Here is a 27,864-nt window from a genome sequence, read left to right on the forward strand (position 1 = left end):
GAGGAGACCAGCTGGAAACCAAAGGAGCTGAAGTTTCATCGGCTGCCCAGCTCCATCACACTCCCAGAATAGCGCACCGGTTCCCGGCAGCCTGAGCTACACCGCAACTGGGCTTCCGGTGAAAAAGACAGTCAAGCCCCAGAAGCAGTGGGAACAGCTGGCCCTGAACACAGCCCTGAAGCCAGCTGACTGGCCCCTCCCTGCCCTGTCCTGCCCTGCTGGAGGCACCATCTCTGGTGAGTACAGGCAAATGAGGCCCATAACCAGAGATCTGAGCTGAGCTCCAGAAAGAGTGGCTGGCCTCGAATTCCAGATGAGGGGTAGGCAGTGACTGGGTCTTTTAAAACTTTTTGTTGAGCCAGCCATATTGATGGGAGGCTGAGACAGGTGGATTGCCATGCATTTGGGGCAAGTCTGGACTACAGACGGAAATCCTGGCTAACCAACAACAATTAAGAACAAATAAGGGGCTGGAGATGTGGCTCAGTTGGTAGAGTGCTTGCTCAGTGTGCCTGAAGCCCTGTTCCATCCCTAGCACTGCATATAAACTGGTCATGGTGGAGCACACCTGTAATCGAAGCTCACAGGAAGTAGAGGCAGGAGGATCAGACCTCAAGGTCATCCTTGGCTACACAGCCAATTCAAGGCCAAGCTGGGCTACCTGAGACTCAGTCTTAAAGGCCAATCAATCAAACACACACAATACATAAATAAGGGCTTTGTGTTGTGTGTTGTGGAGCCTGCTGGTAGTGGCTGGATTAGCCAGAGAACAGCTGCGGAGGCTGGTGAATGGTCAAATGACTGCAGGCTGGTTAGAGTTGAAGTGGCCAGTGGGGCCAGTGGCCACCAGCAGAGAACGGGACCAGGCTGCAGCTGGCTTCTGAAGGTGAAAGGGTGGGCAGAGAAGGGAGGGCCGAGAAGGGAGGGTAGAGGGGCTTGATAGCTCTGCAGCCCTGACTTAACTTCCTTAGGCCTTTGCGGATCTTCCATCTACTAATTCCCTTTACAAATGTTAACTGAAGTCTCATTAGGGCCAAGCAAAAAGGGAAGCACAAAGATGAGCCAGGCACACACCTTTCCCTCAAGTCTTACACGTCTGTTGAGGACACGTGTACGTAAATAACAACCCATTAGGCAGAAAACAGTAAGGGTTATTTATGGAGGAGGTGGTGTGTGTGTGTGTGGGTACAGTACGATAGAGTAGAATCCAAAGCACTCAAACAAGGGCCTGTGACTCATGGCTGGGTTTAGCCTCTATGAATTTGTTTATAAAAATCTATAAAAGAGAGAGTAATATCTGCCTTGTGGAATCCTATCTATCTTTAATAATACCTGCCTTGTGAAATCCTACATATCACTTGGATAACTACAGGATTGTAAGCATCATTTGTGTAAAAGACAGAAATGGTTTAATGCTATGTGGAGGTAAGCCATCACAGGTATTGTATTATCAACTAGGCTCCATCTCTGAGCACATCAGCAGAAGTCAGGGAGCCAGGACTCTAAGCCCACCCCACCCCCATCCCTTTACAGAAGCTTGACAGCCTCCTACAGCCCTTGACAATCAATCGGATCAATCCACTGATAGCTAGTGCCTACATTTTAGATGTGTACCATCCTATGCCAGGGGCTGCTGGGAAGGAGAGCTTTGGAGTCTAGAATCCGTTCCCAGCAGAGACTATCAGAGGGCTGGGGAGGCAAGATTTCTATGCCTAAGGTAGCATTAGCAATATAGTCAGATGGGTGGAGGGGGAGGTTGGGATCAGAAGATCAGACACTCAGGGTGGCCATCTCAAAAAACAACTTTTAAAATTAACAATGTATCTCCAGGCAGTGGTGGCATTCTTACTCCGAGGCAGATCTCTGTGAGTTCCAGGGGAGGCTCCAAAGTTACACAGAGAAACAAAAAAACGACAAAAATAATTTAACAATGTAAAGAATAAAGCCAGGAGTAGTGATTCACACCTGTAATCCCAGAAGTCAGGAGACGGAGAAAGGCAGGAGGGTCAGGAGTTTAAGGTCATCCTTGCTTACTTAGAGAATTTGTGGCCTGCCAGGCTAAGCAAAAATTAACCAACCATCCAATGGATCAAACACTAAAGAATGGAAGAGTCCTAGATATGGGCTAGGGAAGAGGACGCTACTGTCCTCAGCAGTTCCTTCCAATAGAATCCCCAGGGCTTCAAAGTGGGGAGGTCTCCTGAGGGGCTGAGAGGAGGGGAGGGCATCCTGGATTGAGAATGGGAACCCCAGGAAGGCCAGTGTGGGGGGTAGAATCAGGCCTCTCTGGCTGGAGTGACTATTTCCTGTAGGCAAGAAGAAGGATTTTCCTTGTGGCCAGGCCAGAGGGAGTTTGGACCTTGACTTACCAGCCATGGGAGCCATTATCAGAGCCAGTGAACATCCCTCACTAGTTGGGGCTTTGTATGATGATCAGCATGGTAGGTTTGGGGGTTTAGGGATCAGGCACAAAGTATGCTCACCCTTGAAAGGCTATCAGATTGCAGTGGCGCTCTCTAAGGTAGGGAGAGCAGAGAACAGCATGGCCACTCACTTCTGTCTTGCTTTTTGGAAGAGCTGGGTGAGTTGATTGTCTTGAATGCCTAGACTTGGATTTCAGGATGTGTGTTGTGTCCTCTGTGAAGAGGACTGGCCAGACCTGTATGAAAAGTCTTAGAAAAAAACCAGTTCTTTCTTCCCAGGGAAGTTGGTTACTGCCATTGAGCCACTGAGGCGTAGAAGGTGGGAGATTGACACAGGACTGGGGAGGCACAGGTTTCGTGGAAGGGTTCAGCATCAGGTGACATTCCAGCAGGCTCTACCCAAAGCCTGCTTCCGGGTACAGTTCCTGAGAGATCAACCATGGGCGGCCGGTAGTGGGGTGTGAGTGTTTAACTCCCTCCGATCCTGGCTCCCTGCTTCCTAAAATTGCTGTCCTGGAATGAATCCTCTCAAAATAACCCTGCAGGCTCAGCTTGCAGCAGGAAGCCCTATGAGCTCAAAGGGGAAGGAGTCCTGTACTGCATCCGGGGCACTATAGGCCCAGCAGCAAGGAGAGGTGAAATACAACCCGAATACCAGCAGCTGTGGGACTCCCAGTCACCCCCAGTCCTCCACAGGGATTCCAGCCCCCCCTCAGCTCAGTGTGGGATAGCCTGCCTGCTTTCCTCCCCCACCCCTTCCTTTTCCTTTCCCTCTTTCTTCGGGGTGGGTGGGTGGATAAGACCCAATCTTCTGAAGCCCAGGCTAGCCTCCAATTCAATATATAGCCAAGAAGGAACCCATCATCTCCTGTCTCTCTCTCTCAGGTGCTTGGATTACAAGATGGGCCATCATGCCTGACTCTGAGGGACTGCTTTTAATCCATCAGGGCCTCCCTGGCTTCCTTGAGAGATTCTACACGTTGTGATCTTAAGAAAATGTATTACCTGCAGCACGTGGACTGTATACCCAAAACTGGTCACCAGATTTCCACCCTAGATTCTTTTTGTTGTTTTTCTTTTGAGACAAGGTTTCTTTGTGTAGCCCTGGCTGTCCTGGCACAAGTTCTGTAGAGCAGGTTGGCCACAAACTCAGAGATCTGCTTGTCTCTGCCTCCCCAGTGTTATCATCCAAGCAAACCTGGCCCTATTCCTTGGGACCTGGCAGAATCACCGGGTCTCTCTAAGAAGGTGCAAAGGGTCTCTTTAAGAGTCAAGTTCCAGGCCAGGCCGGGAGTTGGTGGCACATGCCCTTAATTCTAGCACTCTGGAGGCAGAGGCAGGTGGATCTCTGTGATTCAAGTCCAGTCTGGTCTACAGAGCTGGTTACAGAGCAACACAGAGAAACCCTGTCTCAAAAAGAAAAGGATAAGTTCCACTTTCTCTTTCTTTCTGCCATTCTCTTGGAGAGGCAGGCCGGCCTTTGTCTCTCTCTTCCTTTCCTTTTCTCTCTCTTTCTCTCCTCCCTCTCTCTCCCCTCCTTCCCCTAATAAAACTTCCTTTCCATGTAAGTTCTGCCTGATGAAGTGTTTGGCCCCTGCCATGGGATCTGTGGTCCCACCTTGAGCAGCATATCATAACACCCAGTGCTGGGATTAAAGTTGTGCTCCAACAGTGCTCTTAATTGCGGGACCATCTCAAGCCCGAGTAGGATAAATCTTTCTGATCCAAGCGTGGAGGTGCATAGGCCTTTAAGCCCAGCACTCCGGAGGCAGAGGCAGTCTTGAGGCCAGCCTGGTCTACAAAGTGAATTCCAGGACAGCTGTTACACAGAGAAACCCCATCTCAAAAAAAAAAAAAAAAAAAAAAAAAAAAAAAAAAACAAAGCAAAACAAGACAGTCCTTTCTGGGGGAATGCAGGCTCCTCATAGGTAGGGACACTGAGTCAGGGAGGAGTCATCTGTCCCATCCTCATACCCCTCCCCACCACCAGACAGGGCTTCTCTGTGTAGCTTCATACCCTGTCCTGGAACTCACTCAGCAAACCAGGCTGATTTTGAACTCACAGAGATCTGCTGAGGCAGGAAGGAGTTTTTTTGTTTTTTTTTGTTTTTTTTTTTTTTAAACTTTTGCTTAGACAGAGATGAGGGAGAGAGCTTAAAGACAGGAAAACCAGCACCAACCAGACCTCACTGGGACACAGACAGGCAAGCCCGCTCTAGTGCTCCTGAAGTGAAATAGAAAAAATACTGGGGACAACCGGGGCATTGGTGGCGCACACCTTTAATCCCAGCACTCAGGAGGCAGGCGTATCTCTGTGAGTTCCAGACCAGCCTGGTCTACAAGAGTTAGTTCCAGGACAGGCTCCAAAGCCACACACAGAGAAACCCTGTCTGGAAAAAAACCAAAAATAAAATAAAATAAATAAATAAAAAATAAAAGAATGCTGGGGAAGCAAGTTCTTCCAGCGTGTGGTTTCGGAACAATTAGCTGATGTCTAGTGGAGAGGTCTGTGGCTCCGAGGGCTGGGCCATCAAGCAGGGAGGAAGAGTCTGGCCTCAGACCCATTTGTAAGTGCCAGGAGCCTGGAGGGGAACATTCTAGACAAGTTGTATTTGGAGGGTGGGCTTCACTCTTGTTTTACTAAAGAGGAAAGTAAGGGGGTCAAGAGGGTGGCAGGTGGCATTTCTAAGACTCTGAGATTGAGGCCCCCCCCCCCCCCCCCCCCCGCAGCTCAAAGATGGCCAAATGAACAAAGACCAAAGACAGCATCAGCCTGCCTTTCAAGCAGGAGCAAGCAGCTAGAGTGAAGGAAGGGAGGACAGGACGGCTCTGTGCTCCTGCCAACCCTGCAACTCCAGGAGTGCTTGCAGGGGCTGGTGGGCAGTCCCTGCACTGGGCCATCTCTGGTGCTATGACATTCTTGTGACAATAGAGTCCACAGTGGATTAAATCAGGGTGAGACACATTAGGGAACACAGACGTTCCTATGGTGGAGTCAGAGCTGCTGCGGAGCTACACAACTTTAACACATTTGCAGCAGCCCACAGCCAGGACTGGCTCAAGTGCAGGGCCCAGACTCTTTCTCCTAAGACCTACGCAGCATGCAGTAGGTGTCTTAGAGAACCAGAGGAGGGAATCATCTGCCCAGAGGGACTTGCTTTGTCCTTTGAAGGCAGATCTTGTTCCAGAAGAGTGCCTGGACAAAGAGCTCTCAGACATTGGCCTCATTTCTACGGCCAGCTGCCCCACAAGGCTGGCAGAGGGCACGGCTCAGCCACTGTGGGACAGCCCCCTTTTTAAAAATGATTCCCAGTAGGTGATTAGGCACCAGACACCCCAGCCTGGTGGGGGTGGGAGTGTGTGGGGGGCAGCTAAGAGTGGCCACTTTGCTTTGAGACAGAATCTTGTGTAGTCCAGGGTGGTCTTGAGATGACCTTGAGTTAATCATCCTCTTGCCTTTACCTCCCAAGTGTCAGAATTACAGACGTGAGCCACCAAGCTGGGGGAAACAGTCACGGTTCTGGAGGCTGTAGGGAAAAGAGAGAATGGAAATCTGGAAATCAAGATGGTTTGCAAGCACTCTTAGACCATTTCCTTTCCTTGCCTCCTGCCTCCTGGCGCCCCCCCCCCCTTCCCTTAGCTGGCTTTTCACATATGCCAGTGAGCCATCTCAGCACAGTTAGGCATCCGTCTCCGGGTTAATGAAAAGCAGGCAGAGGCCAGGGCGACTCATTCTGTTCACTTAGGTCTAACCAGTATGTTTACCTTTCTAGCTAGCGTGGGCACCAACTGCCTGCGCCATTCAGGCCTTGACACCTGAGCACTAGATCCCCAACCCTGGAGTGGGAGGCGGACAGAGTGGGAGAAGGTACCCCCACAGCAGCCATCCACTGAAATAGTACTGAATGAAATAGTTCAGGCTTTTGCCACGTTCCCCACTCCGGACGGAATGGGCAAGGCACGGGAAAGGATTCCGGGTTCTACAAATCCTGCTCCCTCCACTTCCCAGCCCCCACCCCCGCTAAGCAAACATTCCTCCCAGAGTCAGAAAAGAGCAAAGCTGTGTGCGAGGGGAGGAACCGGCCTGAGGTTTATCGCTCTGGCAACTCCGGTGATTCATTGAGTTGAGACTCCAGGTTGTCATAGATAGAGGCATGCAAACACACACCAGCCGGGGAGGTACGGGTCACCAGCTCTCTGCCCTCCTCCACCTGGCTGGCTATCCCCTCGCCTGTGACCAGCTGCCTCCCCTCCCCCTCGAGGGCGCCCAGGGTTGAGCAAACACGCCTTGCCGCCTGCCCTGCCACCGGCAGGCTCTGACCGCGCTCTTGGCGATCCCCCAGGCAACTCGGCATCACGAGAACCCGCACCCTGAGACCCGACGTCCTGCCTTCTCCCGCGTCCCCAGGGCCCCTGTCAGGCCCAACAACCTCTTGCTCTTGCGACTTGTCCCCTCCGGGGATACACTGCAACCCTACACGACCCACTCAGTGCTACAAGGACAGCGCAGCCCACTCCCGAGGGATCCCAAGTCCTCAGGGAAAGTGGCTGGAAAAAAAAATCTCTTGTTTACTGGGCCAGAATGGCCTCAGCTGGGATTCGCTTCCCTATTTCTGCGGTTTCTTTTCAGCAGATTCCTGAGGCTGGAGAAGAAAGGGTGGCAACCGGTGGATCCACAGGGGCAGGGAGTGGGGGGTGGGGCTCAAGGGAATCCGAATTGGTGGAAAGGTCCCCTGACTTCGGGAGTGGCCGGACTCGGAGTCAGGAACAACGTGGCCGGGAGCGCAGGGACCACAGGGATCCTGTTAAATACTGTACCTCGGGGAACAAAACTGAGAAGACTAATTAGGACAGGTCACCACAGGGAACCGGGACGCGGGGAGGGGAGCCCGCGATGTGAGAAACTCGGGCGCGGGGTAGTCAGGCCGACGACGACGGCCAATAACCTATAGGGGTTCTGGACTCAGTCTACAGAGTTGGGGGCGTTCGCCGTGGCGTTCCCTCGTTATCTTGGAGACTGGGTTTGCCGGGAAGGACCACGCACGAAAAGAGCGAGGACGCTCAGTGAGTGCTGTGTCCACGTGTGCAAGCTCTCAAGGGGAGGGGGCGCGCGGGAGGCGTGACCAAGAGGGACTTTACGTCTGAGTGTGCGCCTCGCTCCAGTGGGAAGCAGCGAACTGTGCCAGGAATGTGTCTCGTGGGAAAGCCAGGACGAAAGTGACAAAGGCTGGGTGTCTGTCACGGGGAAACGCGCCAAGGTAGCCACCGCGCGTCTGTGGGTGCGTGCGATCGCTGGGAGATGCAACCAAGGAGTGTGCTGGGCTGCACTCCGAACCGCTTTCGGGAGAGAAAGGCGAGTCCAGAAAGTGAGTACGCGCAAGTGCGCGCGCGCCCGCGTGCGGGGGCGTGGCAGTAAACAGCAACAACCCACACTCCAGCTTGGCCAGAAACTCGGGTCTCCCTCCCAGGTCGAAAGTGCTCAGCGGCCGAGCCTGGAGGTGAGTCCGAGGGGGCAGGGCTGAGTGCGCTTTGTTAGTAGGGTTGTGGATCGCTACTACCTGGAGCGCTGCTGGCGCCAGAGGATCGCCAGGAATGGAGGTGATGTCACGGTGATGCAGCCCGGCCCACTCTGGCCGAGAGAGGGGGGCACTGCGCCGGGGGAAGCGGGCGAGAGAGCGAGCCACAGAGTGCATCAAGCTCAGTCTGGGGTCCCGGGGAGGAAGGCCCTGCACTTCTGCCCAGGCCTGGTCACCCCCACCGGAGCGGGCTCTGGCCCCGCGCCTTCCTTTGAGTCCTTCCTACGCCCGCAGGCGCTCTGCCTGGAGCCGAAGTTGGCTCTCGGCGCTGCGCCGAAGCGGGCTGGCTGCGAGTCCCAGGTAAGGGCTGTTGCCTCGGCGCTCCGCCCTCGCCATCGGCAGGCCGGAAGATCTGAGTCCAGCTGGCTGGGAGAGGGCTGAGGCCCGGGGTGGGCGAACAGGCACCCACTCCACAAGTTCACGGAAAGTTTCCAAACCCAAGCCCGCTGGGGACTTAATGGGTCAGGGAAGCAGGGTGCTGCATGGACGGCCAGGAAAGGATTCCACAATCCTAGTGTCCGAGAAGTGTCTCCTGTACTCATTCACGCGCTGGGAGGCCACGGTCGACTGTGACTGTAGGTTGGCGTCCTTTCCCTCGTTTCGTTGCGGTGCGTGGGGAGGGCAGGTTTCTGTGACCAGAGCGGATGGAAGGAACGGAGCCTGGCTCCTTGCTTTTTCGGTTCAGACTTCCAGGGGTGCGCGAGCAGAGACCTAGTAGTCCGATTGGAATGGAGAGGCTAGGGCTCCGGATCTCTCCGCGGGAAGTTTGGAATTTCAGAGGCCTACGGCGGCGCCTCTACTTGCGGAGGCCTAGGTTCTGGGTCCCACCCCTTGCTCGCCCCTGGTTTTTCCAGAGCGCTTTCCGCTTCCACCTCACGCCCACACTTTTACACGTACAGTTATAAATCACTTACGACTTCAAGATCTTGATCCTGAAGTACAGACAAGAGAACTTATGGAAGCATTGTGCGCCTGCAGACCCCCCCTCCCCCCAACAGTGTCTGTTATGTGGCCGGGAGGGAGTGCTGTTAGGGATGGGGGCGGGCACATTCCAAAGTGGAGCAGACCCCTGATTGCTTAGGAGGCTTCTAAAACTCCGCATGCTGGAGTATTTTGGTTCAGTTACCCACTCTTGGTTATGAAAGGGGAACGGAGGATAGTAAACGGGTTGTGAGTCCTTCATGCGTTAGCATCTCCCCAGGTTCGTTCTTAGCAAATTCGTTGACCAGCGCACTGGTCAGAGGGCTGAAACAATGGGACTTGTCCTGAGACTGAAAAAAGGAGGAAGTGGTGGATGAGAGGCTAGAGGAAGGCTGGCTACGTGTCCACCCATCTTTCCAGCTCATCTGCTGAGGGGATGTAGCCAGGGAAAAAGAAGGATGCTCTGTGGTGTCCCTGGCTGAGCCATTGCTCCAGCCAATGGGGCTGTAGGTGGTCCTGGCCTTTGGCTTGTGTCCTGCTCTGTAGCTTTGAACCTACCAGGCAGCCTTCTTTCCCATCGGTGTGTGTGTGTGTGTGTGTGTGTGTGTGTGTGTGTGTGTGTGTGGTGTGGGTATGTGTGTGTGAGTGTGTGTGGTGTGGGTATGTGTGTGTGTGTACCCATGCCTTTGTGTGAACCCATGCCTTTGTGTGAGAGGGTATGTGTGTGAGTATATGTGTGAGTGTGTGAATGTGTGTGTGTGTGTGTGTGTGTGTGTGTGTGCGCTGATCTGATGGAGACCAAGGGGATGTCCCTCTGGAAAGGTGAAAAGGTGAAGGTCTGCTTGCCTTACCTGTAACTGCTCAAAACCAGTCAGGGCTGGCGTAGTCTCAGCCCACCAGCCTTGCCAAGGCTTCTTGGCTTCACCCAAAGACAGAAAGAAGGAGAAAGGGGATTTGGGAACTTGATTGCACTACCTCGGACCAGAGTTGGGGGCTGGGTAGCTGACCCTGGGAAAAGCTAATTTCTGAGGTGATTAAAAATATTTGTATGATGCCTGAGAGGCAGTGGTGCACGCCTTTAATCCCAGCACTCAGGAGGCAGAGGCAGGCCGATCAATGTGTCTGGTCTACAAAGGGAGTTCTAGGACAGCTTTAGCTAAACGGAGAAACCCTGTCTTGAAAAATGGAAAAAGAAACTGGGCCTTGGTGGCACACACCTTTAATCCCAGCACCTGGGAGGCAGAGGCAGGTGGATCTCTGTGAGTTTGAGGTCAGCCTGGTCTACAGAGCTAGTTCCAGGGCAGGCTCCAAAGCGATACAGAGAAACCCTGTCTCCAAAAACTAAACAAGAAAAAGAAAATTGTATGACTGACTGATTCCAGGGAAATGAAGTTAAAAGCCTTTTTTGTTTTGTTTTGGGGGTGGTACAGAAAATAATCTGAATTAGAGCCTTGGCTGTGGGCTGATAAAGCTTCTAGGGCAGTAGGGCCCTGTCCCTCTCCTGGGAGAGATGGATACTGTGTCCTTAGTGGATGGCATACACGTGGTTATTGTGTTCAGGGTGCAGAGTCCTTCACAACTCCTGAAGACTCAGAGCAGTGGTTCTCAAACCCGGCGGCCAAAAGACCCTTTCACAGGGGTCACCTAAGATCAGACAACAAACATTTACATTATGATCCACAACAGTAGTAAAATTTCAGTTTGTAAAATAGCAATGAAAATAATTTTATGGTTGGGAGGTCACCACAACACAGGGAACTGTGTTAAAGGGTCACAGCATTAGGAAGGTTGAGAACCGCTGCCTTAGAGCTTGGTAGGGGAGGCAGGGTATGTGATTTGAAAGTTCAGTCTGAGTGCAGGGTGTGTGTGTGTGTGTGTGTGTGTGTGTGTGTGTTTGTGTGGTGGGTACATGTAGTGCTATTTAAGTTCCTGTAGGTGGAGCTGGCCTCTCCTGCCTACCCTTTATCCACCATCTTAAAAAGCAGTAGGTGGCTGCAGAATCTGCTCGGTGGCTAAGAGCGCTGGCCGCTCTTGCAGAGGACCTGGGTTCAGTTTACAGCACCCACATCCTAGTTGAAAACCATCTATAGCTTCAGTTCCAGGGGTTCTGATGCCTTTTACTGACCTTCGGGCAGCAGGCACACATGTGGTGCGCATATAGACAAAAATGCAGACAAAACATTGATACTTGTAAAAAATCAAAATGAATGTGTCCTCCTGGACTGTAGGATTGAACTGTGCCCTAATGTGCTTCCTTCTCTTCAACTATGTTTCCTTTTTTGTTTGTTTTTTGAGACAGGGTCTCACTGTGTACTTCTGTCCATCTTGGACCACACTACATAGATCAGGCTGCCCTTGAACTCAGAGATCTGCTGCCTCTGCCTCCAAAATGCAAGGGCCTCTGTCCTACACAGGGGAGAGAGTCCAGCCCAACTGTCCTAATTTTCCCACCTGACTATGTTTCCATGGCCCTAGCTGCCCTTCTTTCTATTTTCTGGAAAAGCAGAAAAAATGAGGGGTATTTTAGGGTGGAAATGGTACATTTCAGGGAAGCCCAGTTTTCCACACTGGAGGTTGAGTATCAGAGGTGAGATTTGAAGGATCAGGTCGAGGCGGAAGCTGGTTGTTCCTTAGCAAAGGCAAGAGGAAATAAATAGCACAGGATTGTAGCCATTCCCAAATCCTGGCCCCAGTGTCTGTGAGGTGCTGGGGACTAGCCCAGCAGAGGCACATGTTTCCTCTCCATTTTCTTCCCTGGGGAAGGAAGCCAGGACCTTGTCCTGGGACATGCCCATACTGACCTACATCCCCAGCCTCGGGATGACCTGGCTGTTATCAGATGTAAACCTGCAATGTGGCCTGTGGTACCCTTTCCTCCTAGATCTCCCTTGTCCTTAGCTCTGTGTGTGTGTGGGGGAGGGGTTGTAGCATTAGGGGAGGAGGTTGTGGGGGTGGGGGTTGCAGTGGGGGGTGTGTGGCCATTATGGTGCTACCTTTGGCCTTGCTCCTTAGACTGGATGAACGTGGCTTCAGTAAATTGGTTGCATTGTGCTTTTGTGAGACCATGACCCTGGCGATGCCCCCCCAGCATGTTCAGTGCAGCGTGCAGCTTCAGTGCAGCTTGCAGCAGCCGCTCATTGCCTCCAAGCCCCTCAACTCCATGCTTGTGGCCAGCCCCGCCTCCTGTGCACGTGCTCACCCCTCCCTTGAACTTAGTGTTCTTTCTCTTGCTGTGAGTTTGGGGGCTGAACGCGGGTGACAGCTGTCATCTTTTTTTCTCTTTCTTCGACCTTCACTTTTTCAACACCTACCTCACACACCCTGTTCAAGGCTTTACCTCCTTTTAGGCTGTGTCTTGTGGCAATGTCTGGTGGGATGTAGTACAGTTTTTATTCATTTACTGCTATCAGCATTCTTTTAAAAAAAATACTAACTTTATATGTTTGGGTGGTTTTCATGTGCACCGTGTATGTGCCAGGGAGACCAGAAGAAGGTGTCATATCCCCTGGGACTAGCGTTTCAGACAGTTGTGAGCTACCCATGTGAATGCTAGGAACCAAACTTGTGTGTGTCCTTTGGAAGAGCAGTCAGTGTTCTTAACCACTGAGACATCTCTCCAGGCCCCACTATTAGCATTCTTGGTTTTGCTGAACATTGAGTAAAAAGCTTTGCGTGGTGTGTTTTCCGATTGATTGATTGTTCATGTGTGTGCACATGTGTGTGTGAATGCATTTGGAGGTTAAGGTTTACATCAGGAGTCTTCCTCAATTGCTCTTCATCTAATTTTATTATTATTATTACATTTATTTGTTCACCTTTTAGGGTTTTTGTTGTTGTTGTTGTTTAATCCCCTCACCCCCCACCCTCCACCCCCAGACAGGGTTTCTCTGAGTGGCCACGACTGTCCTGGAACTTGATGTGTAGATAGTCTGGTCCTGAACTCACAGAGATCCCCCTGGCTCTGCCTCCTGAAAGCTGGGATCAAAGGCGTGGGCCCCCACTACCTGACACTTGTAGTTTTTATGTGTGAGAATGCACACATGAAGGTCAGAGGACAACTTGCAGGAGACAGTTCCAGGTCCTGGGGGTTAGACAAAGGTTGTCAGGCTAGGCAGCAAGCGCCTATACCACTGAACCATCTTGCTGAGCCATTATTTTACTTTTGAATATCTTTACCCAGGCATAATAGTCATACACACCTTCAATCCCAGCACTCGGGAGGCAGAGGAAGGCGGATCTCTGTGAGTTCAAGGCCAGCCTGGTCTATACAGTGAGTTTCAGGACAGCCAGAGCTCCGCAGTGTGATCTGGGCTCTAAAATAGAAATATACATATGTATCTTTTATTATTCTTTGACAATTTCAGACATGTAAACATAGGGACTCTCTTCCCACAAGAGCCCCCAACTCCTGACTTCCGTTCCCTGCCGGCGTCTCTAGTACATTCCTCGCCCCACTTGGCGCTCTTCCCCTTTTTTGTTAATGATCCACCGAGCCTGTTGGAATACGGACTGGTCCTGCTGACTTGACCTTGTGTGGGCAGTAATGGTGCAGTGATTCATGGGTACATTGCCATCTCATGTCCAGGAGACAGCATCTCACAATGCTCCTCCCATCCTCTGGCTCTAAACATTCTTCCCTCTCTACAGTGCCCCTGAGTGGGTCCCCCTTATTTGTTGAGGTTCTTCACTTGATCTTGGAGCTCACCAGTTCAGCTAGACTGGCAGGCCAACAAGCCCCAGCGACCCTCCTGTCTCCCTCCCCAGAGCTGGGATTACAGGTGCATGCCTATGCTGTGCTCTATCCCCCCCCCCTTTGGAGGTGTTGGGGAATCAAACAGAAGACCTCATGCATGCTAGACAAGTGCTCTACCACTAAGCCATACCCCTAATTCCTCATGAATGCTTTAGACTAGGTCTCCTCCCCCTTGTCCCTTTCTTCTTATTCCCTTACTCACCGTCTTCCTGGAGCACCTCTTACAGGGAATTCTGTCCCATGTTGTATACCCATGTTGTGTAGTGTATTCATCTGCGTCATGCTTTGCATACCTACCATATCTCTATTAGACCTTATCGAGCATCAGGACCGAGACTGTGTTTGCTCATTTTTGTGTTTTCTAGAACTCTAAAAGCAATTGGGCCTTGTCTCCCTAGATATATAGTAAATACTGGCAAACTCAGAGTCATTACCTGTAGTGAGATAGTCGGCCTATTTGTTTATCCTGATCCTTATTTAACCATGTTAATTACCTATTTTATATCCCTACCCCTCTGATTGGAGATATGAGTCTGTAGATATGTTTCCCGTATTGGTTGATGAATGAAACACTGTTGGCCAATAGGAGGGCAAGATGGGTGGGACTAGGAGATAAGGAGGATTCAAGGAAGAACTAGGGAGGAGTCAACATGTAGAGACTTGAGAGAACAGAGGTTCCGGCTCTCTCTCTGGTGAGATGAGACCATGTGGAAATAGTTAGGTTAATATAATCCTCCTCCCATCACCCCTCACCCAGTGTTTGGGGTTGAACCCAGGACCCTCACAAAGGTAGGGAAATGCTGTACCACCAAGCAGTGTCCCTGGTCCTGATTGCTTGCTCTAAACTAGACCTGGCCCAGGAAAGTGTGTGAGAAACTCTCTAAGGGGCACAGGCTTCTTGCTTGTACTCAGCGATCCAGTCTCTAGCTGCACCCCAAATTCTAGCTATTGCCTTTGCTGAAACATTGGACATTTGTTACTGGTGAAAGATCTTTCGGGTCACTGGGAATGACTCCATACCCATTAACTCCCATGGTTCTTCTCTTCCTAGTACTTGTAAATACTGGTAACACTTTATTGAGTTACCAATATATAAAGTTAGATGCAGGGGAAATGAACTTTGGCATTAGAAAGGAAAGCAACTAGCATTTTATTTGTTCTTTTTTGTTTTTTGAGACGGGGTTTCTCTGTGTAGCTTTGGAGCCTGTCCTGAAATTTTCTCTACAGACCAAGTTGGCCTCGAACTCATGGAGATCCACCTGACTCTGCCTCCCGAGTGCTGGGATTAAAGGCGTGCCCCACTAAGGACTGGCATTATTTATTTGTCTTTATGTGTGTGCCTGTGGGAGTTTATGTGCACCATGCACATGTAAGAGATGTGGAAGCCAGAAGTGGGCATTGAACCCCAGGAACTAGAATTATAGGTGGTTGTGAGCTGTTAGGTGGAAACCGAACCCAGGTCCTCCTAAGAGAAGAGAGTGCTCTTAACCACTGAGCCATCTCTCTGGACTTCCCTCCCCCTCTTTTTCCTTTTTTTCAGACAGGATTTCTTGTGGCTCAGACTGATGTCCGGCTCACTGTATAGCTAAGGATCTGGACTCCTGACCCTCCTGCCTTCCCCTCCACTGGGCTGGAATTACAGGTGTGTGCCACCATGCTGGGCTCTAAGACTTTTTCAAGGGTCAAAAGCTGGGTTGGTATAAAGTCCAGTAATCACAGCACCCTGGAGGTTGAGGCAGGGGGATTGCCACATATTTGAGGCTATTCTGGGCTATCACTTGAGTCTCTCAAAATGAATGAATAAATGAATGAATGAATGAATGAATGAATGAATGAATGAATGAAAGAAAAGGCAAAGGGGGAAAGGCATTCCTGTGATGGTTCAGTGGTTAAGAACACTGACTGTTTTTCCAGAGGACCCATTCAATTCCCAGCACCAACATGACTTCTCACAACCACTGTAACTCAAGCTCCAGCCTCTATGGCACTGCATGGATGTATATGCAGGCAAAACATCCATAGGCATTTTTTTAAATAAGTTAAAAGAGGGGTGGGGCAAGGCAATGTGAAAATTGATCATCTTTATTATTCAACTTCATTTGATTTTGTGTATTAGTAATTTTCCTGTTGTTGTTTTGGGACGCTGTCTTTTCTGGGCTACAGTTGGAGCCAGCCAACCAGCCCATAGTTTGTGCCTGAGGGGGAGTGTGGACCAAGGAGGGCTAGCTAAGGGAGTTAAGAGGCAAGACAGAGACACAGGAATATTGTCAGGAGGGCCATTTGGTCCATACTGACCGCTTTGAGTTTATTCTTCAACATACCCAAACTGGGAACAATGGTAGAAGACTTCTGTTATCATATATAAGGAGCGAACAGACTTCCTTTAATCCTCCAGGTATTTGGTAAGCCACACCTGAGCTGTCTGTTGTTATTTAGATAAAGACATCATCTACCAAGGCCGGCAGCCGTCAAGCTATAGACTTATAGGAATAAGGACAGTTTGAACTCCCTGACCTTTAGTCTAGATGGAGTGGAGCCATCTTTATTTTATGTGTGACAAGGAGCCCACTTGAGGAAAGAGGGGTTTGTTTTAACTCATGACAGCAGGAGGTGGTCGGTCACATTGTATGTGCAGTCAGGAAGCAGAGAGCAGTGAATGCTGGTACTGGCTCACTCCCTCCTTTTCCTCCCACACACCAGCCCAGGGAATGGTGCTACCCACATTTCGGGCGAGTCTTTTCACTTCAGTTAACCTAGTCTGTATAGATTCTGACAGCAGCGCCCAGGCTCAACTCCTAGACTATTCTATATCCTGCCAAGTCAACTGACAGTATTAACCATCACAGCTTGTGTCATTTCCTCTGGTTTCATGGCTCTCCATTTATCAGTTATGGACAGAAATTTTCTATCCAATGGGACTTGGCATTTTGTGTACATATTAGAAATGAGCCAGGAGTGGTGGCTTGAGCTCATGGAGGCCCACATACTCCTCCCCCACAAGTGTTGAGACTAAAGGTATGCACCACCATGTCTGCAGAGCTACAATTAGTTTCTTTAACATGTAGAGTGACTTACACACAGAGGATCTATGTGTCAGGGGATTTGGGGCTTCATTAATACTTTCAGAGCCCTTAAACTGTCTGTTAGACCTCTTTCTATGGCTAAAGCAACTTATTTTTATAGAGGAAAGTTTATTGGGGGCTTGCTTAGTTTTAGAGAATTGGAGTCTAAGAGGTGGTGGAGATCACTGCCCCAGGCAGGCAGGCAGGCAGGCAGGCAGGCAGGCAGGCAGGCAGGCAGGCAGGCAGGCAGGCATGGTGCTGGATCAGTAGCTGAGAGCTCACTGCCTTATCTGCAAGTAGGAGGCACCACCTAGAGCTTGATCTGGAATGGCCTGTGCTTTTGGAAACTTCCATCCCATCCCTCAATGACACACCTCCTTCAATCAGGCCATGCTTCCTAATCCTTCCCTGTTCCTCCACTGGGGGACAAGCATTCAAATATAGGTGTCCAAGGGAGCCATTCTCATTCAAACCACTACAATTTCCAAGTCAATTTAAAGCTTTGAGTGGAAAGCTCAAAGTTTTTCTCTTGGGACCAGGAGCTGTGCTTAGGATGGAACCCTGGACACACACACACACACACACACACACACACACACACACACACACACACACACACGCACGCACACACACACACACACGCACGCGCTCGAGGGAAATAAGTGGTCCACCACTGAGCTGCACCTTAGTTCCCACACATGATCTTGACATTCAGCAGGGTCAGTTCTCATCCACATTGTCTGTAGGCTTTTGAATGTGGTAACAGGCACCTAGGTTACAAGTGTATACAGCCTGTTTGGTGAGTCCTCATCCTCGTTATGTTTTCTGGACAAACATACACGGATACGGTCTGGAACATTCCTTATTCCTTCGGCCCAGATGGCTTTATTGAGCCTGGTATCAATGCGCACATCTGGGATCCCCATCTCCTTCACAGCAAATTTCCGGATTTCTTTGAGTGCCCAAGGGGCAAGCTTCTTGAAGCCCACGCCATGGATGCGCTTGTGGATGTTGATGGGGTACTCTCAGGTCACCATCTCACTGATGGCAGACTGGCCCTTCCTTTTCTTGCCACCCTTCTTTGCCGGAGCCATCGCCCAGGGCCGCAGAGCCTCTGAGCCTCCAGTCAGCATGGAAAAAATCCTCACAACCTGCCCTGACCCGCCCCTGGGGAGTATGGAGGTGGATTTCAGAGCCAGGACCCCACTGCCATCCATCTTGAATTTTTCTTAACCCATGACCCCTTCCACTTCACACAGGGAAACTGTCTGGGCAGCCAGCTTTGGTTTTCTTCTGTGGCATAAATCTGCAACATTTGGTATAGCTGCAGTGAGCATGTGGAAGATGTTACCTTTCTGGTGTTAATAAATAGGCAATCTCCCCCAATTTCACGGCAATGTCTTAAAGTCTTCCGCTAAAGATTAATCCCTTTGAGGTCTTGTTGTCTTTGCGTTTAGCTTTTTTGAGGCAGGTTCTGTCTGTAGTGCTCCTATGGAGCTCACTGGGTAGATCAGGCTGGCCTCGATCTGCTTACCTCTTTCTCTGGAGTGCTGGGACTAAAGGTGTGCAGCACCATGCCCAACTCTTGGTTTGCTTGTTTTTTTCTTTTTAAGAGATTCATTTTTATTTTATGTGTGAATATTTGGCCTGCATGTCTGCCTGCACACCATCTGCATAGTTGATGCTGACAGAGGCCAGAAGATGTCACGTTTCTCTCTAGAACTGGAGTTACAGATGGATGCCAGAACCTGGGCTCTAGAAGAGCAGCCAGTGCTATTAACCTCTGAGCCATCTCTACAGCCTGAATCCGTTTGTTTTCCTTTTCTTTAGTACTGAATTAGACAATGAACTCTATGGAGTCTGACAGGGGAAGTTGGCACTAAACATGAAAAACAAAACAAAACAAAGCACCCAGAAGCCAGTTTTTGTATCCTATGCCTATACCCTAGCATCAGAACTCTGAGTCAAAGTTAGCCTGGGTTATGTAGTGAATTCCAGCCTGGGCTACAGAGCAAGAGCCTGTTTCATGAATAAACACACAAACAAACAAACAGTAAGTAAGAAAAAAGTATGTAAACTAAGGAAAGCAAGCCAGTGAGCAGCATTCCCCATGGTCTCTGCTTCATTTCCTGTCTCCAGGTCCCTCCACGGCTTCCCCTGATGATGGACGGTGACCTGTAAGCCAAATAAACCCTTTCCTCCTCAAGTTGCTTTTGCTCATTATGTTTATTGAAGCAACAGAAAGCAAGCTAGTACATTTGAAAAACTAATTTTCAACTCTCCCCCCCCCCCCAGCTGTAGGTTATTCTTGCTAAGCGCTTTGGGTGGAGGAATGCATGGCTGAGTGGCTGTTATTAGTTGGGGTTCTCTACAGGACAGAATTTATAGAATGAGTACATACCTATGGCTTACAGGCTGTGGTCTAGCTAATCCAACAATGGCAGTCTACCAATGCATGGTCCGAGAGTACAATAATTGTTCAGTCATCGAGGCTGGATGTCTCCAATGGCCTTAAGTATATGCTGGAACCCCGAAAACATAGGCCAGTGAAGGCATGAACTTGACCGTGAGAGTGAGGGCCAGCAGGCAAAGAGAGAACTTGCCTCTTCATGTCCTTTATGTGAGCTGTTAGCAGAAAGTGTGGCCCAGATTAGAGATGTCTCTTCCCACCTCAAATGATTTAGTTAAGAAAAAAAAAAAATCCCTCACAGGTATGGCCATCCACTGGGGTTTTGGTTCATTCCAGATGTAGTTAAGTTGACAACAAGAACAGCCATCACTGTGGCTCTGGACTTGGGCATTTCTGGGGCTTAGTTAAGGGGCACAGTATCTTACCTGGAAGTCCCAAGGTAGAAAGGACAGTGCTGGGTGGTGGTGTATTCAAAGAACAGGTTTTGATGGGTTAAGGAGGACACTGAAAGTTCACTGTTGGTCCCCACCCCAAGGTTTATCTTTATTTCAAGTGTATGAGCGTTTTGCTTGCGTGCGTGCGTGCGTGCATGCGTGTGTACCTTGTCTGTGCATGCCTTGAGGAGACCAGGCTCAGATCCCTTGGGATCTGGAGTCATAGACTGTTGTGCGCCGTCATGTAGATGCTGGGATTCAAACTTGGGTCCTTTGGAAGGGCACCCAGGGTTCTTAACCGCTGAGCCATCTCTCCAGCGGTTAAGACATTTCTACTTTTCCATGGTGGCTCACACCTTTAATCCCAGCACATGGGAGAAGGAGGATCTGTGTGAGTTCAAGGCCAGCCTGAACTACAAAGGAAGTTCCAGGACAGCCAGGGTTACACATAGAAACCTTGTCTCAAAAAAAAAAAAAAAAAAAAAAAAAAAAAGAAGAAGTGACAGGGATGACAAACGAGTCTCACCTGTCTACTCATTTTGATAAACCTGCAATGAATTCTGGTGAGGATTCTGAAGAGCTGGAGGGATGGCTCAGTGGTTAAGGACAGTTGCTTCTAAAGGACCTGTGTTCAATTTTCAGCATCCACCCGGTGGCTCACAACCATCTCTAACTCCAGTTCCAACAGGGTCTTCTGGCCTTAGCAGGCACCAGACACACATGGGTGCTTGGTGATACATGCAAGCAAAATATCCATACATATAAAATATAATTGTTTACGTTAAAAGTACATACATAAAATAAGGGCTCCTGATCAACTCTTTGTTCAGGATGGGGGAAGCTATACGGCTCATATTGATGTCTGACCTTGGAGAATTGATTTTTGCCTACTCTTTCCGTCTCTAGGGACCCAGCTGAAACCTGGCCTGGGAGCCAGGATGGCCACCCACAAAACCTTACTCATGTGCCTAGGACTGCCTCTGTTCTTCTCCGGGGCCTGGGCCCAGAACCATGCCCCACCTGGCTGCAGCCCAGACCTGGATCCACTCTACTACAACCTTTGTGACCGCTCTGGGGCTTGGGGCATCGTCTTGGAGGCGGTGGCTGGGGCCGGCATCATCACCACGTTCGTGCTCACCATCATCCTTGTGGCCAGCCTTCCCTTTGTGCAGGACACCAAGAAGCGGAGCCTCCTGGGGACCCAGGTGTTCTTCCTGCTGGGTACCCTGGGCCTCTTCTGCCTCGTGTTTGCCTGCGTGGTAAAGCCGGATTTCTCCACCTGCGCCTCTCGACGCTTCCTCTTTGGGGTCCTGTTTACCATCTGCTTCTCCTGCCTGGTAGCCCACGTCTTTGCCCTTAATTTCCTAGCCCGGAAGAACCATGGGCCCCGGGGCTGGGTGATCTTCACTGTGGCTCTGCTTCTCACCCTTGTGGAGGTCATCATCAACACAGAGTGGCTGATCATCACCTTGGTACGGGGAGGCGGCCAGGTTGGCCCTCTAGGCAATGGCAGTTCCGACTGGACAGTGACCTCCCCCTGTGCCATTGCAAACATGGACTTTGTCATGGCACTCATCTACGTAATGCTGCTACTGCTGGGAGCCTTCCTGGGAGCCTGGCCCACCCTGTGTGGCCGCTTTAAGCGCTGGCGGAAGCACGGGGTCTTTGTGCTGCTCGCCACGGCCACCTCCATCGCCATCTGGGTGGTGTGGATTGTTATGTACACCTATGGCAATAAGCAACAGCATAGCCCTACCTGGGATGACCCCACGCTGGCCATTGCTCTCGCTGCCAATGCCTGGACTTTTGTCCTCTTCTATGTCATCCCTGAGGTCTCCCAGGTGACCAAACCTAGCCCAGAACAGAGCTACCAGGGGGACATGTACCCTACCCGAGGTGTGGGCTACGAGACCATCCTGAAAGAGCAGACCAGCCAAAGCATGTTTGTGGAGAACAAGGCATTTTCTATGGATGAGCCAGCCTCAGGTGCGGGGTGGACTTTGTATATACCCTTGTGGGGGTGTGTTTGTATGTCGGGCTGTGCTTGTGTGAGACTACATAGGGTCTCATGTAGCCTAGGCTGATCTCGAACTCACTATGTAGCTGAGCCAGGTCTTGAACAGATCCTTCTTTCTGCCAGTTGCTGGCATTATAGGTATGTGTCAACATCTCCAGCATTTGTTTGTTAAAATTACATTGATTTATGTATTTAGTCATTTCTTTCCTACCATGTGGCTTCTGGGGATCAGACTCAGTTTGTCAGGCTTGGTGGCAAGCACCCTTATCTGACTGAGCCATCCTTTTTTGTTTGTTTGTTTTTTGAGACAGGATTTCTCTATGTAGCCCTGGCTATCCTGGAACTGGCTCTATAGACCAGGCTGTCCTTGAACTCACAGAGCTCTGCCTACCTCTGCTTCCCAAGTGCTGGGATTAAAGGCATGTGCCACCACTGGCTGGCTGAGCCATCTTTTATGCCATATCTTTTACTGCAGGGCAAGGAGCCGGTTTCTTGGAATATCTGTGAATATCTGTCTGCTTTGAAGCCCCTGTGTTCAGGGATGGAGCATGTAGTGTAACTCAGTGGTAGATTACTTATGTAGCAGACCCAAGGCTCCCGGTTTAGTCTCTGGTACCACAAATAACCATTCCTGCTGGGCTGTAGTGACCTTAGCAGCGCATTTGTTAACTGTAAGGAATATTAGCATTTATTTGGATGCCTGCTGTTTGCTGGGCTCCAGTGCTTGTGAGCCACAAGCTGTATCCCCCTCAGGCATGACCATAGCTCTGCCAGACCCCAGATGTTTGTAAGATATGTCAGGGCTCTAGATGCAGCCTGGCTGTCACACACTGGCTCTGGCATCTCTGAGTTCAGTTAGAGACATGGACATTCTAGAATCAGAATCCTAGGGTCCCACGTGCAGACTGTGACCCTCATACTGCCTGCCTTGTGGAAATGGGTGACCCTTGCTCTTGTGGACACACGGTCTGTGATCTTATTCCCTGGAGATGACTGCTGTCCCCACACTGGGGTGGCTTCTGGCACACAGAGTGGGCCACTGAATGTGCAGGGAGGGGGTCATTCTGGAAGCCAGAAAGATAGAAGATCTGGGCAGGTGCTGGGAGGGGCAGCAAACCCTGTCGCCACCCCTCCACCCCCCACCGCACCCCCAATTCCCCCCCCCCCCCCCCGCTCCTAACTTAGCCCTTCTTTGTCAGGCCAGAGAGTTCTTAATCTTTTTCTTCTCATGGAGATACTCCTGGGATTTCTTTTTTTCTTTTTTCCAAAATGGAAAAATCAATAGCACGAGGCCAGCACTTAGGAATCCTGCATAGGTTATGGTCCCTCAGCCCTGCAGAGGACAACTGAATCCTGCATCCCTGGCCCCTCTGGAAGGCCTGTTCTCCAGCAGCTCCCCTCAGATACCCCAGAGGTGCCCACCAAGGTGGATCAGATGGAAACCCTCATCAGAAGGTGCAGGAAGCTACAGATCTCCCTGGGAACTTGCCATGGGGCTCAGGATGGACTGATTGAGCACCAAGTCTCCCTGGCTGGACCCTGCATGGCTACACACTGGCAGCCAACCATGCCCCGTGAGGACATGAACACATAAAAAAGCTGTGGGGTCTCAGCTGTATTTATTTCCCCGTGGGCCTGGCAGAGGCAGGAGCTGGAGGCTGGCCATCTTGGAAAGCTGCCAAAGGCCCTTATGCCCCTCATGGCCTCTGGCTCTGAGGCCAGATAGGATGTGAGAGTTGCTGACAAACACGTTTTTTCTGAGCTATAGGGGCGGGACTGATGTGTGTGTGTGTGGGGGGGGGTTGTCCCATGGTGTCGGGAACTAGCAGCACTCTCTCGTACATCCTAACGAAAGAACACAGACATGGAAGGGAGCACCAGGGCCCCAGGGCCCCCATTTCCCTATGTCCAGGAGAGTTGCTTGGGCTTTGGGTCAAAGCAGAAGATATGAGTCCAGAAATCTTCAAATTTGACCTTGTTTTCCCCTACAGCGAAGAGACCCGTGTCACCTTACAGTGGCTATAACGGACAGCTGCTGACCAGTGTGTACCAGCCCACCGAGATGGCCCTGATGCACAAAGGCCCGGTGAGTTGGTCCCCCAGGTTCCCGGAACTCGGTTGAGAGCCACAGAGCTCAGTCTGAGTCTGCGCAGGCAGCGAACCTGTGGCTGGATAGAGAGGCATTAGGGTATGGCAAACTTCTGTGGCATCAACCCTGCCAACCCAGGACACTAGCACACTGCAGTGGGACCTGCCCTGAATCACTGGGCATCACCCACAGCCTGCTGGCACTTGGATGCAGAAACAGGTTTTAAGGACCATCTTTTGGCTACAGCTTGCACCACCAGCCTGGGCTATGTGAGACCCTATTTCCGTGCCTGGCTAGCAAGTCTTGACCTTATACTCCCCTGGGCTCTGGGAGCCGGTACTCCATTAGTTAGGGGTCGGTGGGAACAGGAAGGAGGTGGATTAGATTCTCACTCCGTATATATTCCTCCTCCCTGTTGGCAGTGGTTGCCAGAGAGGTCAGCGACCTGCCTTGGCAGGGTTCTGGGAACAGGAAGCCAGGAGGTCAGCAGGGTGCTGTTCCCATCCCTTTCCCACCCGCAAGCTAGGAGCAGGGGGTGGCTGGTGTGTCTTGAGATTTCCAACCCCAGCTCTTTTCCCCTTGATACCTCTTCGCCCCCAGCCTCTGAACCTTGTCCACAGGAGTCACCCCAGCCTCTCCCCCAGTTTGGAGGGTGACCTGAGCCGGACTCAGACCACCCAAGCGAGTAGCAGTTGAGAACTTGCTTAATAAGCAGACTGGGCTCGAGGTGGGGCAGTTTATTGTGACTTCTGTGTTGGTAATCTGGGACGTGGGGGCTGTTGACATCACCTGGTAGCTTGGGTTCAACCTAAAAGGGAGTAACTCCCCAAGGCAGAGCTACAAGGATTTTCAGGGCTTTCCCATCCCTGTAGTTTTAAACATTTGCCAGCCTATCTCAGGGTGGGGCCCAGTTAGGGGTGGAGCTCAACTGGGGGTGGGGCTTGACAAATTATCCTGTTAATATTGATGCCCTCCCAGATCCAAGTGTCTTAGATGGCAGGGAGTGGCTGGATGCTCCTGGAAATGGGGGCCCCCCTCCACAGGTGGGAAGGTCACCCGTATCTGCTGGTTTGGGAGCCTTGGAGTTTTAGTGGTAACACCTGTCTAACATGGTGCGACCACCCCAGGGTTTTATGTACCTTCCAGGTAGAACATTTGGGCTCAGATTCCTAAGCCAGAGTTATATGAGCCAGGACCTATCAGAAGGGTACTGAGTGTTGTAGTGACCTTTTGGGGACTTGGGTAAGGCACTTGTGAGTGGTAGTAGTCATGTAGTGGCAGCTTAATGGCAGCTGGCCTGAGGTTTCCCTGAGGAACTAGGAGCAGGAACTCAGAGAACCGGTCTCTTCTAGGAAGCCCCGAGGTGTTCAGGGACCGTCTTCTGTGCTCAGAAAGCCAGTCCTCTATTTCCAGAAGTAGAGTCATTCATCTTATTCTGCCAGCAGGACCCTGGTGGAATGGGGGTAGGGGGGGTCAAGGGGTGGGGGCTGGCAGGCACAGCCTGCAGGAAGCTGAGTGTTTGTGCATTTGCCCTGGCGGAACCTGGCTCCCGATCCCCCCACTGTGAGCCCGCCTGTTCTTCCTTCCAGTCCGAAGGCACTTACGACATCATCCTCCCACGGGCCACCGCCAACAGCCAGGTGATGGGCAGTGCCAACTCAACCCTGCGAGCCGAAGACATGTACATGATCCAGAGCCACCAGGTGGCCACACCACCGAAAGACGGCAACATCTCTCAGGTCTTTAGAAATCCCTACCTGTGGGACTAAGGCAGCAGCTGTGGCCAGGAGGAAGTGGGCGGATTTGGAGAGGGCACTCAGGACCTGGCCTGGGTGAGGGGCCCACTAGGGACGCCGTGCTTTGTGGCTCCCTTCTCCCTCACTGGCTCAGGGTAGCTTATGCCTCAGGGTCAGGTCGGCTGATCTGCCAGTGTTTGGGTGGGTGTCCTGGGGGCCCCCTCCCTCTCAGTATTTGTGGAGTCCAGGCGCCTGCCCTGGTTCATGCCAGGGCCATCTCTGGTGATCTGCTCCATCCAAATAGTGTTCTGCTTGGGGTGGTGGCTAGTCCCATGCCTACACTCTCCAGTGACACCTGCAGCTTCCAGAAAGCTCAGAGAGGGTGCCTTGGGCTGGGTCCTGCTCCTCTGTGAGGAGCAAGGGCGCCTAATAAACACATCATTGCTTTATTAACTCTTGCTCTGGGCTTGTGGTTTCTGACTGGGTTCTTGCCTGCTGTGACTCCTTCCTTTCTCCATGGTGGGTCAGTGGACCCTACTCTCCTCCTCCCATGCAGCTCTTGGGGCTGACGCTGCTCGCGTCTCCCATGGTAAGGGGCTGCCACCTCCTCCAGGGTGGGGTGCTCTGGTGTGTCTGACATTAAGTGCCATCAGAATGAGCAACTCAGCTCTTGTCTGGACCCACAGCTGTGAGGGTCCAACCTGGGCAGCTTTCTCAAGGGTTTCTTTTCCTGGCTACATTCAGAGATAGACAGAGGAGGCAGTCCCACCAGTGGGCAGTTCTGGGGTGCAGAGGGGGTCAGCTCGTCTGGGCCTCTCCCATAGGAAGTTCACATACTTTAGAGGGTGAGGCCGGCAACCGTTGTGAAATCATGCTTCGAAACATGAGTGAGATGGCTGTTTATAATGTGGGGTCACAAAGACAGACAGGCCAGGCTAGGTCCTGGTTGGTCCAGGGGTCGCAGCAACATGTACTTAGAATTTGGGAATCAGTACGATCTTTCTCCAACAACTCAGGCTTATCTCCATGACTGGAGGGGGTAGGTAGGGCACGGGATGGGGCAGGATGGGGCAGGATGGGACCAATCTTTCTTTTCATTTCCAGAGCCAAAACCTCAGAATGCTGTCACTGGGTTATATTGGGTCTTAAGGGTAGTTCCCAGTCTCTGTTATACACAGAGTGACACAGTCAGGCCACAGAGCCTCTAGGTAGCTGGACCAACACTGGACAGACTGACTGCCCCAGCTTTCATTCTTGGCTCTCCCAGGGACAAACCAGATTGTCCTGGGCTCTGAGCTGCCTCTGTCCCTTCTCTCTGGATGGGATAGTGTTCAGACCCTTCAACAGGACTTGAGAGCCTGCCCATCTCAGGCTTGGGAATGTTCATCTCCAACTAGCCAGAAGCTATTTTCTGATACCAGTTGTAAGGGGAGGAAAAAAGAAAATAGTTTTTTGTTGAAAGGGAGAGAAGCGTTGTTGGAAGGAAACTCCAGACTTCTCCCAAACTTCTATGTTTAGATTGCATCACTCCCCGCAGACTGAGCCTTTTTTTTTTTTTTTTTTTAAAGTACAATCCAGTACTTGGAATGTGAGCAGTAGAGTCCATCCCTTTTGACTCTTGTTCTTTCTGGTTACTTTAGGATCAGTCCCCGAAAAACAAAACGAGATGGTAGATGCCCTCTTCCCTGGACCACACCTCATCCGGATACCCTCACTGCTCTGCATCCAGCTGAGCAGGGCCCAGCAGTTCCCCCACATTTGTCCTTGGAGCTGGGAGGGACCAGAGGCCACCAATGTGAAGCTTTGCACTGAGTTGGGACCTTGGGATAGGCCTGAAAGCGTGTGACTGCTGCTCACAGGGTCACCTACCCTCCTGCCCACCCCAGCCTCCTGGTCCCCAAGTGACTGCAGCTACGGGGGGGCTAGCCATCGACTCCTCTCTCCTTCCTGCATTAACACGTCCCCCAAGCCACAGTGTGTGTCCCCTTGTGGTTCTCCAGGTGGTTGCTGTCCCACTGCAAGCATCAGGTGTGTGATGCCACTGCTTTGACCCTGGACCTTCTTGGCCATGTCGGTAACCCATTTGCGTGCCACGCAGCACACCTCATATGTGTGTCCGTGGGTCTCTGGAGACGAGCCACACAGAAGCTGTTGTCCCTTGCTCTACTCTGGGCCTCCTGCCACTTTTCTAGACGGTGCAAAGTCACCAGCTAGGAGCAGAGCCCAGGTTGGGCAGGCTGTTTCTCATGACCTGAGGGTCCCAGGTCCTAGCACCTTTGCTCCTGGACTGAGTCTGCCCTACCTTCAGTGAGCTTTGTCAATCATCAGAGCAGGACCGTTCACTCTGCCTGTCCTGCCCTCCCGATGCCCATTCCCTTTGGTAATGGCAATCATAACACTTGCCCCACCCGGCGAAGCGTTCTTGTTGTCCAGCCCTGCCGCA

At 51.3% G+C, this 27,864-nt stretch overlaps 1 protein-coding gene across 6 annotated transcripts; it reads left to right on the forward strand.

The window, feature by feature from the left end:
• Gprc5c (G protein-coupled receptor class C group 5 member C) lies at positions 1-27,457 on the forward strand. Of its 6 annotated transcripts, none has more exons than XM_051180011.1 (5): positions 1-236; positions 20,486-21,565; positions 23,588-23,682; positions 25,275-25,424; positions 27,062-27,456. In XM_051180011.1, the coding sequence occupies exons 2-5, from the start codon at positions 20,518-20,520 to the stop codon at positions 27,092-27,094; spliced, it is 1,326 nt and encodes a 441-aa protein (XP_051035968.1). In that variant the 5' UTR covers positions 1-236; positions 20,486-20,517; the 3' UTR covers positions 27,095-27,456. The 6 variants fall into 6 exon arrangements, with proteins under 6 accessions (XP_051035968.1, XP_051035977.1, XP_051035948.1 ...); XM_051180020.1 differs by lacking the exon at positions 1-236 and adding an exon at positions 7,554-7,681; XM_051179991.1 differs by lacking the exon at positions 1-236 and adding an exon at positions 7,688-7,921.
• Positions 27,458-27,864: the final 407 nt, after the last annotated feature.

This window comes from Phodopus roborovskii, unplaced genomic scaffold (genome assembly GCF_943737965.1).
Source record: "Phodopus roborovskii unplaced genomic scaffold, PHOROB, whole genome shotgun sequence".
Classification (NCBI taxonomy): Eukaryota; Metazoa; Chordata; class Mammalia; order Rodentia; family Cricetidae; genus Phodopus; species Phodopus roborovskii.

Coding starts and splice junctions, on each gene's coding strand:
- Gprc5c (XM_051179977.1), top strand. CDS start 8,457: ATGGGTCAGGGAAGCAGGGTGCTGCATGGACGGCCAGGAAAGGATTCC. Junction 23,683..25,274: donor CCCTGATGCACAAAGGCCCG/GTGAGTTGGTCC, acceptor TCTTCCTTCCAG/TCCGAAGGCACTTACGACAT. Junction 25,425..27,061: donor AAGACGGCAACATCTCTCAG/GTCTTTAGAAAT, acceptor TGGTTACTTTAG/GATCAGTCCCCGAAAAACAA.